This window comes from Lottia gigantea, assembly GCF_000327385.1.
Source record: "Lottia gigantea unplaced genomic scaffold LOTGIsca_19, whole genome shotgun sequence".
In the NCBI taxonomy this organism is placed as follows: Eukaryota; Metazoa; Mollusca; class Gastropoda; family Lottiidae; genus Lottia; species Lottia gigantea.
The window spans coordinates 1,557,475-1,570,949 of NW_008708358.1; the positions used below are offsets into that span (position 1 = coordinate 1,557,475).

The following is a 13,475-nucleotide window of genomic DNA, read 5'->3' on the forward strand; positions in this document are numbered from 1 at the left end:
TCATTTTCATTCCTGTGTCCTGTGAATATTGGGTTGTGAATATCTGAGTTAATAAGTTACCGGTATAAGGAGCTCTGTACGGATTGAAAAAACTGTGTTGGTCGATTGTTCTTCAGTTTTGAGATATTTCAATCAAACACTTAAATACGTCTTAGCCGTGGATCATAGCTCAGCCAGTTGCTTATGGATTATCACAATAACGTGACATGCGTTGTGAAGAATTGATACTATCACATACACATAGAACATCATTGGCGAGTTGATTTTTAGTGCATATGTTCTTATATAATGGAGTCGGGCCAGGAAATTAAAATCAACCATAAAGAAGGTTATAAATCTATTGTCGATACGTATATACTAACAATCGTTCTGGGAGTAACGGGAGCCCATCATTTCTATCTAGGAAGACCTTGGTTTTTATTCGCTTATTTCGTTTCCTTCGGACTCCTTGGTGTTGGATGGTTTTTGGATATCTTGCGAGTGCCGTGGTTGGTGAAAGAAGCCAATGATAGAATCAGCAATCCTAGTCTGGAAAACCACAAGCATCTCCGTGATGCCTATATATTATGGTTTCCTTGTGGTATATTTGGTACGTATTATTACAAGCTTATCTGAGTTCTGGTTCTCTTCATTAGCCTAGCCCTAGCCTAGGCGCAGAAAATTAGGACGTAAAGCTCCATTCATTCATGCTCTGAATTGACTATATCATCCATGTCAACCTACTGATTCTGTATAACGAAAAGACACCCATCTCAAATACAGAATGTGAAGATTTGAAAATGTTCTTCTTTTCTTTCAGGGTTCCATCTCTTCTATCTCAGACGGCCATTCCTAGGAGTGCTGTATTTTTTCACTTTCGGAATGTTCGGATTCGGTTGGATTATGGATGGATTCCGGATGCCGTCCATGGTAAGAGAGGAGAACGAAAAACCCTTTGGAGAGACTGAACGCACGAAACACACTCCAGTGGCATATTGTTTTGCTCTATCACCAGTGGGACTTTTTGGGGCTCATTATTACTACTTGAACCAGCCATGGTGGGGCATTCTGTACACATTTACAACGGGCTTGTTTGGTTGGGGTTGGATCGTAGATTGGTTCCGTTGTTATTTCTTAGTGGAAAGAGCCAGATTAATAAAAACGAAACAAATACATCCCAATACTAAATTCCTGGATGACATTGCACTTTTGTGGTTTCCGTTTGGAATTTTTGGTTTACACCATTTCTATTTGGGTCGACATGGCTGGGGTCTGTTATATTTCAGTACCCTTGGACTTCTAGGAATTGGTTGGTTCGTGGATCTCTTCCGACTGAATTCCTTTATTAATGATCACAACATGAGGATTAATTCTTGTTTAATAAACGGCAAAGGCAGTAGAAACTACACCGATGCTGCTAAAGAGACTCCTGAAGATCACCTATACAACGATTCGGGAAATTATCAACACAATCATAATGGTATTTATCAATTTACCTTTCCATCTGCAATCACTGTTGATTTCAAAAGAATTATGTTTCCACGTATTCACTTGAACTTGTATCGTTGTATCTTAGGCTACTGGGTGCTGGGTACTGGGTCTGTGATACTTTTACTGCAAAGGTAGCTCATGGTGCCCCAGAATCATCCTCTGTTTCGTTCAACACTGCGATGTAGAAATCTGGCAATGTAAATAGATGTTTTTATTTTTTCAGGAATATTGCCACCTTCATATGAAGAAGCAACAAGGACAAAATGAATTCGAAAATGACAATGAAATTTCCAAAAGTGGTGAAATTGTGCACTGTCTTTTAAAATACGAATAAAAGACCAGAGTGAAGTGCAGTGGCAGGTTCTTACCAAGGAAGAGATCCACTCTTGATTCATTTATTTTCAGCTCTTGAAACTTGGTTAACAATCAAAATATATTATAAGTTGTTGCTAAAAACACTCAGAAAACCTCAATAGAGATGTATTTTTATGGTGAATGTAGAATACTTTATTGTCATATATCAAGAATAAAAAAATAATCTAATCCACTAAAACCGGCGATAGCTCCCCCTTCCACGACATCAGCCAATTTACTTATTACAATATACCCAGTTTCAGTATTCAACACCTCGTTTCCTTTGTTTCTGGAAATTTAAAAAAAAATTAAGTTATAAATTAAACCGTCACATGAATACATTATTAAGGCCAAGCTGGAAACGAATTTCTATGGTATCTTTGGTGTTATGTTTTCAAATTTGTAAAAACATTATAATGATAAAATAATTACAAATGTCCGAAATTACAAAACTGAGCTTGAGAATGTACGTTTTGGTGGCTTAAAACCCAAGAACGTAACAGCTTATAGTTTACTCCGTTCTCATTGAAAAAAACATTTCAGAACGCAATTCAATCTTTTCAATCTGTTTGAATTTCCCTACGCTTCAATAGACCAAATAGAATATAGACCAAAATACAAGAAAAGTTCTTTTCATCCAATAAAAAAGCCAAATATTCCTAGCTCTGTTATAATAACTGACCGAGACCAGATACATAGAGACAGACAGCTATAGACTAACCTAGACCATCTCCAGTCATAATAACTGACTGACTGAGACCAGATATATAGAGTCAACTATGTACAGACTAACCTAGACCACATCCAGTCATAATAACTGTCCGATACCAGATATATAGAGTCAGCTACCTACAGACTAACCTAGACTACCTCCAGTCATAATAACTGTCTGAGACCAGATATATAGAGTCAGCTACGTACAGACTAACCTAGACCACATCCAGTCATAATAACTGTCCGATACCAGATATATAGAGTCAGCTACGTACAGGCTAACCTAGACCACATTCAGTCATAATAAACTGTCCGATACCAGATATATAGAGTCAGCTACGTACAGACTAACCTAGACCACATCCAGTCATAATAACTGTCCGACACCAGATATATAGAGTCAGCTACGTACAGACTAACCTAGACCACATCCAGTCATAATAACTGTCCGATACCAGATATATAGAGTCAGCTACGTACAAGCTAACCTAGACCACATCCAGTCATAATAACTGCCTGAATCCAGATATATAGAGTCAGCTACCTACAGACTAACCTAGACTACCTCCAGTCAAAATAACTGTCCGATACCAGATTCATAGAGTCAACTACCTACAGACTAATCTAGACTACATCTAGTCATAATAACTGTCCAGATAACCAGATATATAGTCAGTCAGCTACAGGCTAACCTAGACCACATCCAGTCATAATAACTGTCCGATACCAGATTCATAGAGTCAACTACCTACAGACTAATCTAGACTACATCTAGTCATAATAACTGTCTGATACCAGATATATACAGACTAGCCTAGACTTCATCCAGTCATAATAACTGACAGAGACCAGATATATAGAGTCAGCTTCCTACAGACTTACCTAGACTACCTCCAGTCATAATAACAGAGACCAGATATATAGAGTCAACTACCTACAGACTAACCTAGACTACATCTAGTCATAATAACTGTCCGATACCAGATATATACATACTAGCTTAGACTACATCCAGGCATAATAAATGACCAGATAGATAGAATCAGCCAGCTACAGACTAACTTAGACCGTCTCCAGTTAATTAAGGTAAGAGACCAGATATGTAACAGGTTTCAGATCTATTTTAACACGGAAAATATTACAAAAATAACAGCACAAATACATTACAAAATATTTAATAGATAGGATATAAAACTTAAATTCATTTCAGAGATAAACAATAAAAAAATAACTAACAAGCTCATGGCCCCAAGTTCAAAAGGACTAAATGATAATCTGGTGTAAGGCCGGTATCTAGTTTTTTTTTTTTCTTTCCTATTTTTTTGAATAATAGTCCAGTTTTCAAATACCATTTTGTTCAGTTGGTAAAATCGAAAAACCATTCACATCAATAAAGTAAAATATTTCGTTGCCAAAGTAGTACATCTCACAATCCATTTACATTTGATAATCATTTTGTTGGAGTCCTTAAGTGTAAACTAAGTGCGGCGTTTCATCTTTTCTCTCAACCAAGATAAAGCTCTTCGAAATACTAAAATGAAAATAAAACTATGAAAGATATCATTCTCTGTAGGTTTATAGCATCTACAGTAGGATACATAATAGTTGCAAATGGAGTTCCGATTTAAGCTCCCTGTACAAGATACCGATATATGAAGCTTCTATCATCTAGTCCCTCTTTGTCTTCATGCAGTTTCGACGAAAGACGACTGGATGCTTACGATCTTTGTAATTAACCGAATCTACAGTGGTTATTGAATCTGATGGGTTGTAAAACCACATCCGTTTTGGTGAAAAAAAATTCAGTTACTATGACAATGTCCTCGAATTTTAATTCTTTGCTCGAAAAAATCGATAAATATAACATCTGCGGATAAAAATATTAAATATAAACCGACAAACTTGTGGGGTTTGCCAATTTGTTTCGGTTGTTTCGGTTTGAGACTTGTAGATTCAATGAAAACTCCAAGACTGTATCCTTGTCGTAGACAGGTATATTCTGGGCGTCAGGGATACACTATATGTATATATGATAAATTGTTGTTACTACTTACAAGATGGTGGTGGACTATCCCCAATAGCACTTTCCCCCTTCTGTTGTTGGTTCGTTAGTAGCATTGGTCCCTTCTGTTCTTGGTTCGCAAGTAGCTCTGGTCCTTTCTGTTCTTGCTGTTCTTGGTTCACTGGCAGCGCTGGCCCCTTCTGTTCTTGGTTCGTTAGTAGCACTGGTCCCTTCTGTTCTTGGTTCGCAAGTAGCACTGGTCCTTCTGTTCTTGGTTCGTTAGTAGCACTGGTCCCTTCAGTTCTTGCTTCGCTAGTAGTACTGGTTCCTTCTGTTCTTGGTTCGTTAGTAACTCTGGTCCTTTCTGTTCTTGGTTCGCTAGTAGCACTGGTCCCTTCTGTTCTTGGTTCGTTAGTAGTACTGGTTCCTTCTGTTCTTGGTTTGCTAGTAGCACTGGTCCCTTCTGTTCTTGGTTCTTTAGTAGCACTGGTCCCTTCTGTTCCTGGCTCGTTAGTAGCACTGGTCCCTTCTGTTCTTAGTTCGTTAGTAGTACTGGTCCCTTCTGTTCTTGGTTCGTTAGTAGCACTGGTCCCTTCTGTTCTTAGTTCGTTAGTAGTACTTGTCCCTCCTGTTCTTGATTCGTTAGTAGAACTGATCCCTTCGACTGTTCTTGGTTTGCAAGTAGCTCTGGTCCTTTCTGTTCTTGATTCGTTAGTAGCACTGGTCCCTTTTGTTCTTGGTTCGCTAGTAGTACTGGCCCCTTCTGTTCTTGGTTCGCTAGTAGTACTGGCCCCTTCTGTTCTTGGTTCGCTAGTAGTACTGGCCCCTTCTGTTCCTGGTTCGTTAATAGCACTGGCCCCTTCTGTTCTTGGTTATTTAGTAGCACTAGTCTCTTCTGTTCTTGGTTCGTTAGTAGCACTGGCCCCTTCTGTTCTTGGTTCGCTAGTAGAACTGGTCCCTTCTGTTCTTGGTTCGTTAGTAGTACTTGCCCCTTCTGTTCTTGGTTCGCTACTACTGTTGGTCCCTTCTGTGCTTGGATCGCTAGTAGTACTGGCCCCTTCTGAATATCAGATGATGGTACCAATTGCCTTATCTTTATTCATTTCATATCTTCTGGAACCTGCTCTATTGCATTTGTGTCCACTATGTATAAATAAGAAGGCCTATAATAATAATAATAATAAAAACTTTTTTAGACACCCCGTTGTACAAGACAATCTTCCCTGGGATAAGCTTTCTGTTGAGGTTATAGTGCGGAGCATGCTCACATCAATTTGATCAATTTGAAAAATCAAATTAAATCAAAATACTATTAAATATTTGCGTGTTGTATACATTTTGTATATTAATTCTCATTACGGTGATTAGTCATACCAACTTGTCACGTGATATTAGCACTTTTACTGTTTTCACAACATTAAAGAGTTCAAAATGCCATGTGAAATGTGAACGGATTTCTATTTATTTTATGGTTTAATTTGATGCAAATTGTTTATTGATTTCCATTTATTTCAGTAGTTGCCATATTGTGACATCTAAAGAATCGGCTGTGTAAATTGAAACTGATGATTATCTCGTGACCTATTTTATTCCTGTCCTATTTATGCAATTGTTCGTGTATAGTTCTTGTGTAGTGTAGTTTATAATAGTCTATTAAAATACTGCCCTGTCATTGTGAGTGTAAAGTTACACTGGATTAAGACAGCTATTGGACAATGTATGGAATTTTTTACTTTTTCTCCATTTGACACTTTCTGGTTTCAAGCAGTTTATGACTACTCAACCCTGCTGAGATTTATATTTTATTTATTAGTTTTTGCACTTTTGTCAGTAGCCTATTTAATGATAACTTTTTTGGAGAATTTGAAGATCAGTTTCTGAATAGTACTGATAGACTAAGACGTACTGACATGTGCCGAAGACCTTACTCATAGAAATGGTCTGCATTGATGAAATGAACAGAATGTTGGTTTATGCATGCTCTTGCCTCAGTTACACTTCTATGACTATTTTTCATTTTGAATGATATTTTATTTCAGAAATAAAATGGAATCCTGTTTAGAAAGAAAGATATCAGATGCTGAGTTAGAAGAACTCAAGATTAATGCTATAGATTGGGCATTAGCACATGGTGAGTCTTCTTTTTAAGGTTATACTGAAAAAGAGCTGATAACATGAATGTAGGCCTACCCTGGGCATTCCTTTATGCTTAAAATCACAATTACAGACATATCTTTTTAAACTATCTTACGGTGTTTAACCTGTGATAATTGATTTAATTAATGCTTTGTATTTCTTTTTTATCCATTTGCCCGTCTTTTTAAATAGTTTTTAATCGTTTGATCTTCTAGATTTTTATCATTTTTACATTTTTAGATGTCTTCAATGATTTTATTCTATGTAAAGCGATTTAGGGTATTTAAGATAGGGCGCTATATAGATATGTGTATTTTATTGTATTATATTGTAAGTTTAAGTCTTTACGTGTTAGATGTATATGCTATTCTGCACATCTAGACACTTTTTCCATGTCAGCACCTCCGACCTGCATCACTGACAGGGAAAACCAGGTAAAAAATCCAAAGGTATTGTCTGGATATTTTGTTTGAACATATTTCTATTGAAGGTATCGGAATGAGACCAAGTGTGGATGATTCTGATCAAGATAAACTTGTCCATGCTCCATTTACTCTCTTTCCAACACCAGTACCACAATATATCATTCAACAAGCTACACAGTCTATGGCATATTTTAATAGATTGATGCATAGAGTGGCAATGGATCATCAGTTTCTCGTAGAATCATTTAAAAGGTAGGCTACTTTTCATTTTGATATTTTATATCATATTAAAAACTTTAGAACTTAAATTAATTTATATCATTGTATATTCAGAAAATAGAGTATATGATAGTTTATAAAGCTGTCATTAAAGAGTATATTATTAGTATTTTAAAAGTTGTTATTAAGAAACTAATGTATTAAACTATTGAGAATTTCTAAGTATTATATATATACACATGTCTCTCTCTCTAGTGTGATACAAACTGATGATTTTACCCGGAATCTGTGGAATATTTATATGAAAGTACATGATGATGAGAAAGCACAGGTAATCATCATATTTTGTATATTCATTATGTTCATAATTACTGATTTAATCCCATTTTTGGGGGGTCCTATAGGTTTTAGTATCTCCTAGCAGGTGATTTTTAAGCTGTTTAGAAATTTTGATTTTCATTCATTCTTATGACTTGTATTTCTTTTAGAAATTGTGTCTTGGTTTATTTCGGAATGATTTTATGTTGGATAAGGTCAAAGAAAGCAATGATGGCCGTAAATTTGAAATAAAGCAGATTGAATTTAACTCAATAGCTTCTAGTTTTGGTGGATTAACAGCAGAACTAATACCATTACACAGGTAATAGTATCTAATGTATTCTGACAAAATGATAGTGGTTATGGGGAAACTGGCCCACTCCTTGTTTGATGGTACGGATAGTGAGATATCCATGTTAGAATTAAATAACTATATTGACTATATTTTTGATATTTAATATTCTTCTACTTGACTGTAGGTACGTGTTAGATTTAGTTGGCCAGAATTATACAGATAAACAGGTAAATTTATTCTTAGTTTATCACAGATAGAAAGCTTTCTTTGTTCAAAGATATCAATCTTGGTGGCAAATCATAAATATTGTCCCTGCTTTTTTAAACTGCTCCCATTTTGGCTTAGTTACATCTGTATCACTCAACTTTGGATAACCATCAAGATTAAGACTATTTATTGCTGTTAAGAGTTGACATGCGTTGGCTCTTAATTCCAACCATCACTTTAATGTTATTCAATATATTGTCTAGGTACCAGATAACAGACCAATAGAAGGTCTAGCAGGTGGTTTAGTTAGAGCCTGGGAACTTTATGATAATAAACAGTAAGTCAAATACTTCATACTTATGAGGGCGGGGATGGGCTTATGTTTTAAGTTGTATCAATAACTTTCAGATTCTATCATTGTATTTCCCCTGTCAGTGATGCAGCTAAGAGGGACTGACATGGAAAAACATGTAGTTGTTCGTATAGGAATATATACCGAGACCCCAAGTGCTACAGGCTGTGAACGATAGAATGATCTATCGAATTTAATTCTACTGATAAATCCGACATTGTATTACTGTTCCAGTGTATGTCGGCTTACACAGGGTATACTGTATATACGTTTCATGCAAACACAATATGTTGATAGCTGGTTCTGGAAAATGTAACATCTGTTTCTAGCTTTCGATATCATTTTGTGATTTATAGATTGCAAAAAATATTTATAGTGCCGTTGTATTATTTGTGGTGGGTGTCAACGAGATGAACATCATGGATCAGAGGTTTTTGGACTATGAGATCTACAAACAGAATAAACAGATCAAAGTCATCAGAAAAACCTTTAATGATTTATTAAAATATGGAAAACTGAATGAAGATAGAAAATACATCATGTAGGTACAGAGTTGAGTTTGTAAATTTTCCCCACAATCTATTTAGTACTGACTTGTCAATGGATCTAGTAGTCATTTGTCAAAAAAAGAATGAAGTCAATGAGAGGAGGAATATCTAATATGAAGGCATCTTATGGTCCCAGAAGACTTTAGAGTTTCCGTAGTTAAAAGCCAATGTTAAAAAGTTAAAAGTTAAAAAAGGTGTTACTGGTAAATACAGTAAAATTGACAGTACTGAAAAGACCAGTCACTATTAATGATCAAATGGAAATGGATATTTTATATTTGTAGAAGTGAAGATGAAGTGGGTGTTGTGTATTACAGAGCAGGATATAGTCCTACCAGTTATAATGAGAAGGTAAAGTCTCTGCATGATCCACGTTTGATTATCAAAACGACCGACTAGAGATTTTTGGTCAGCGAAAATCATGACAAGACTCCAATAAGTGACAAAAATCGCCGACCAAGACACTTCGCAGGCCCGCACCGTAAAGTAATTGACATAGTTCAAATTCTGCTATCTGTATCAAGAATTAAAATCAGACGCATGATTCTCCTGCAGTTGCGAAAAAAACATACCATTAATGACTAGACTGTCCTCACTCTCAGGCCATCAATAAGTTATGACTTTATACTAGTAATATCTTCATGTAAAAATGTAAATAACTTTCTGAAAAGGATGAAAGTGATGATTTGGCTATTGTGTTATTTCCAAATTGTAGATATGGCAAGTAAGATTGGAACTGGAACAAGGAAGTTGTATAAAATGTCCACCAATAAATTATCAACTAGTAGGAGCCAAGAAAATCCAACAAATTTTAGCTGAACCAGGCGTACTAGATAGATTTATTAAAGATCCTGTAGTTTTTGATATGATTAAATCAACATTTGCTGGACAATATAGTCTTGATATAGTGAGTGATCATTTCTTAACAATTGATTTCATTTAAGTGACTTAGTATTGCAAATTAACATGCTTTGCCAGTCCACTTTTAACATTGTAGCATAAATCATTATTGTGATGTTATTGGGACAAGTTTTATCTGAACTTGATATGAAGAAGATTTTGCTCAGATCATGGATAGCAAGTGTATACACAGAATATATACTCAGAATTTTGGGAGGGTGATTAGGGTTGCATTGAAGCCCAAAATACTATCATGAATTTTTACTTTTACTTTATTACTTTCAAGGTTCCCGCTTTTAATTTTGGAAGCAAAATCGATGATTTACTTGATTATTAAAAGAATATATCCAGTATTGCCCTTGGTCGTAGTATAATGTAGTCTGAATAGAACACTGATTTTATAATTTGATGTTTAACTGTCTTTATTTTAGGGTAAAGAAGGGGATAAAAACCTGAAAATGGCTGTGAAATCTCCCAATAACTATGTTTTAAAACCACAAAGAGAAGGCGGAGGTAAAGCTCTCTATTTGACATTATAACAGCTGATAATATTTGCATATGCTAAAAAGGCAATTAACCTCAGATTCTATGATTTAAATCATTATATAGCTATGATTATCATGTACATTTTATATTGAAGATTCTAAATCATGGCATCTTGTAAGAAAATTTGCAACTTCTGAGATTTGATTGCTCAGTATTATAACTACTATAACATCAACCAATTGGACCTAGTGGACTTTGTACTAGTTATAATGATTTTGACAAGGATTGAACTCTCCAACACGTTCCCAGTCAAATTCAGTTACATTTTGATGAATCATTAGGTTGAGGAACTGAGTAGGGGCCATTAGATTATCAAAGTGTGCAAAAAGCACCAGGCATTTAAAAAATCAATGATAAAAAATTTCAAACTGAAAGGGCTAAATCTGGGCCAGCCTCATTTCTTGAAATGCCTTTTGTATAAGTTTAGCCATGGTTTCAGGTCACAATATGTATGATGATGAACTGGTAGAGTTTTTAAAACAACATGAGAATTCTGCTGAGAGAGCAGGATATATTTTGATGGAGAAGATCCGACCCCAGACTCAAACTAATTATCTTATTAAAGCTGGTACTCCATTGGTGAAATCTAAATGTATATCTGAGTTAGGTATTTATGGCTGTTACATTGGGTGAGTAACTTTGATATTTGAAAAGATTCAAATATATGTAGCTAATATTGAAGAACAGAATATCCATTGGTTGAACCAATAGTTAATAATTATGCATTATTCATTATTCTGTATGAATGATAGAGGTCATTTTAGTAGCTCTAATAAACCTTTATCTCCTTCAGAATGACAAGAATCATCTTATTTTTAACCGTATTATCATCACTATCATCCTCATTATTATTATAATTATTCCCATTATCATCCTCATTATGATTATTATTATTAATCATCTGTATTATTATCATCATTATTCATTCATTATCATCCTCAACATTACTATTATTATCATTATTATCCCCATTATCTTCATTATTATTATTATTATTATTATTCATCTGTATTATTATCATCATTATTCATTCTTTATCATCCTCAACATTGCTATTATTATTATTATTATCCCCATTATCTTCATCATTATTATTATTATTATTATTCATCTGTATTATTATCATCAATATTAATCAGTATTATCATCATCAGCTTTTTTCATGATCATGCTCTTTATGATGTTCAATGTAATATTTCAGCAATGAAAAAGAAGAGTTATATAATACAGTATGTGGGCATTTATTACGAACTAAAACAGCTGATACAAATGAAGGTGGGGTGTGTGCTGGTTTCTCAGGCATTGATTCTCCTTTTATTATTCAATAAACAATGTGATAACTTTCCTTATCGACAACAATAATCTGATTACTTTATACCTATTAGATAATTCCAAAATGATTTGTATATCTTGTACAATTTATTGTATAGTGCCTTTGAGGTACTGAAATGAAATGATTTTTTGTCTCAATGTTTGTCACAAAGTTAGAAGTGGAGATCACAAAGTTAGAAGTGGAGATCACAAAGTTAGAAGTGGAGTTCACAAAGTTAGAAGTGGAGTTCACAAAGTTAGAAGTGGAGTTAAATGTTCTATTGGATTATTGAAATGAAATGAAGTGCTGTGTGTTACTGTTCTGCACATTATTAGAAGTGTTCTAAACCTTGTTGGTCTAATGAAATAAAATGGTCTTGAAATGAATATTTCAAAATGCATCTGATTTAGGAAATTGCATTTTATATGCAAAATGGATATATTTATGTTTGTTGTAACTTATATTTTTTAACTCCTTTCATACAAAAAGCTTTCAACATTTCTTTCATTCTAAACTGGCTTATATTAGAGCTGCCAGTCTTGGAAACTGGTCATGTTCCTTTGTATAATCTGGGACTGATTGAAACATTAGCTATTTATATTACAGGTTCTTTATTCTGAGATAGTCTTCTCTTCATCAGTCTTGCTATACTCCTTATAAACTTGGACTTGGTCATAATTCCATACATCAAATGTATAACATTATAGTTGTTTATATAGTGAAGTTCCTGATTATATTCACAGTGAACATTCACCATTATTGTTTTTGTATCGTAACTTTTTATATTCGTCAAACTTTTTAAAAAAGAAATTGAATAAGTAATTGTTACTGTATCACTGATACATTATATAGCATATAACAAATATAAAACAGTGCTGATATTTATTTAACTTATAAATCCTAGTTTGCATTCTGTTGTTAGAACTCCTGTAATTGTTTTTATTATAAATAAATAAAGCATAGTAAAGGTAGCATGTTATTTTATTTTGGTCACTTATTTATTATTTTGACACAATTTAACAGGGACATACATAATTATGCTGTCAAAACGCTCAGTGTATTATACAAGGACTATTATTTGTTGTCAGTATTTTATAAACAAACATGTGCTGTCAAGGACAAGGGAGCACATCAGATGGTCATTGGTGCAAACAGTATTTCCAGTAAAAGAGAGATATTGGTGTAGAAAACCACACTAAGCATTTAGGCAATCACAACTTAGCTTCTAATACTGTCCACTGTCATTACTAAAACATTTTTGGCATTTTCATCAATGTGTTTCATACAATAAAAGTCAATGATTTCAGCTAGCTTTTATTGGATAATGGACGGGTAAATAAATACATAACAATTTACAAAACAACAACCACATAAATAACAAACACTTTATTAAGGGGAGTACGGTTTTCCATTTAGCACCTTTCACCAGCGATCAATTACAGAATGGGAAACCTTTGGTGAAAATCACAAATATTTCAAAAAAATTTACCCCATTGACCTTTTGGCAATCTTCAAAAGTGTTTTTGGCAATTAGATGATAATGAATTCTTAATAAAATAAATCATCACTACATTTATGGACGGTTAGCTAAAAAATAATGCTGCAATGGCAATATATCCATATAAAGCATGCTGTTTACCCCATCACCCACTACAAACGTTTCAAAACAATTTTTTT

The 13,475-nt window shown here is 34.3% G+C and overlaps 2 protein-coding genes across 2 annotated transcripts; both read left to right on the top strand.

Moving 5' to 3' along the window:
* Positions 1-288: 288 nt before the first annotated feature.
* Positions 289-1,737, top strand: LOTGIDRAFT_159102 (hypothetical protein; the record flags this gene model as incomplete). The annotated part of the gene is made up of 3 exons (XM_009052756.1): positions 289-589; positions 800-1,459; positions 1,694-1,737. 3 exons carry the CDS (start codon positions 289-291, stop codon positions 1,735-1,737), a joined length of 1,005 nt encoding a protein of 334 aa, XP_009051004.1.
* A 4,849-nt stretch (positions 1,738-6,586) lies between these two features.
* LOTGIDRAFT_213923 (hypothetical protein) lies at positions 6,587-11,814 on the top strand (the record flags this gene model as incomplete). The annotated part of the gene is made up of 12 exons (XM_009052757.1): positions 6,587-6,671; positions 7,167-7,353; positions 7,576-7,651; positions 7,809-7,960; positions 8,118-8,160; positions 8,404-8,477; positions 8,869-9,033; positions 9,325-9,391; positions 9,756-9,947; positions 10,372-10,453; positions 10,926-11,115; positions 11,688-11,814. 12 exons carry the CDS (start codon positions 6,587-6,589, stop codon positions 11,812-11,814), a joined length of 1,440 nt encoding a protein of 479 aa, XP_009051005.1.
* Positions 11,815-13,475: the final 1,661 nt, after the last annotated feature.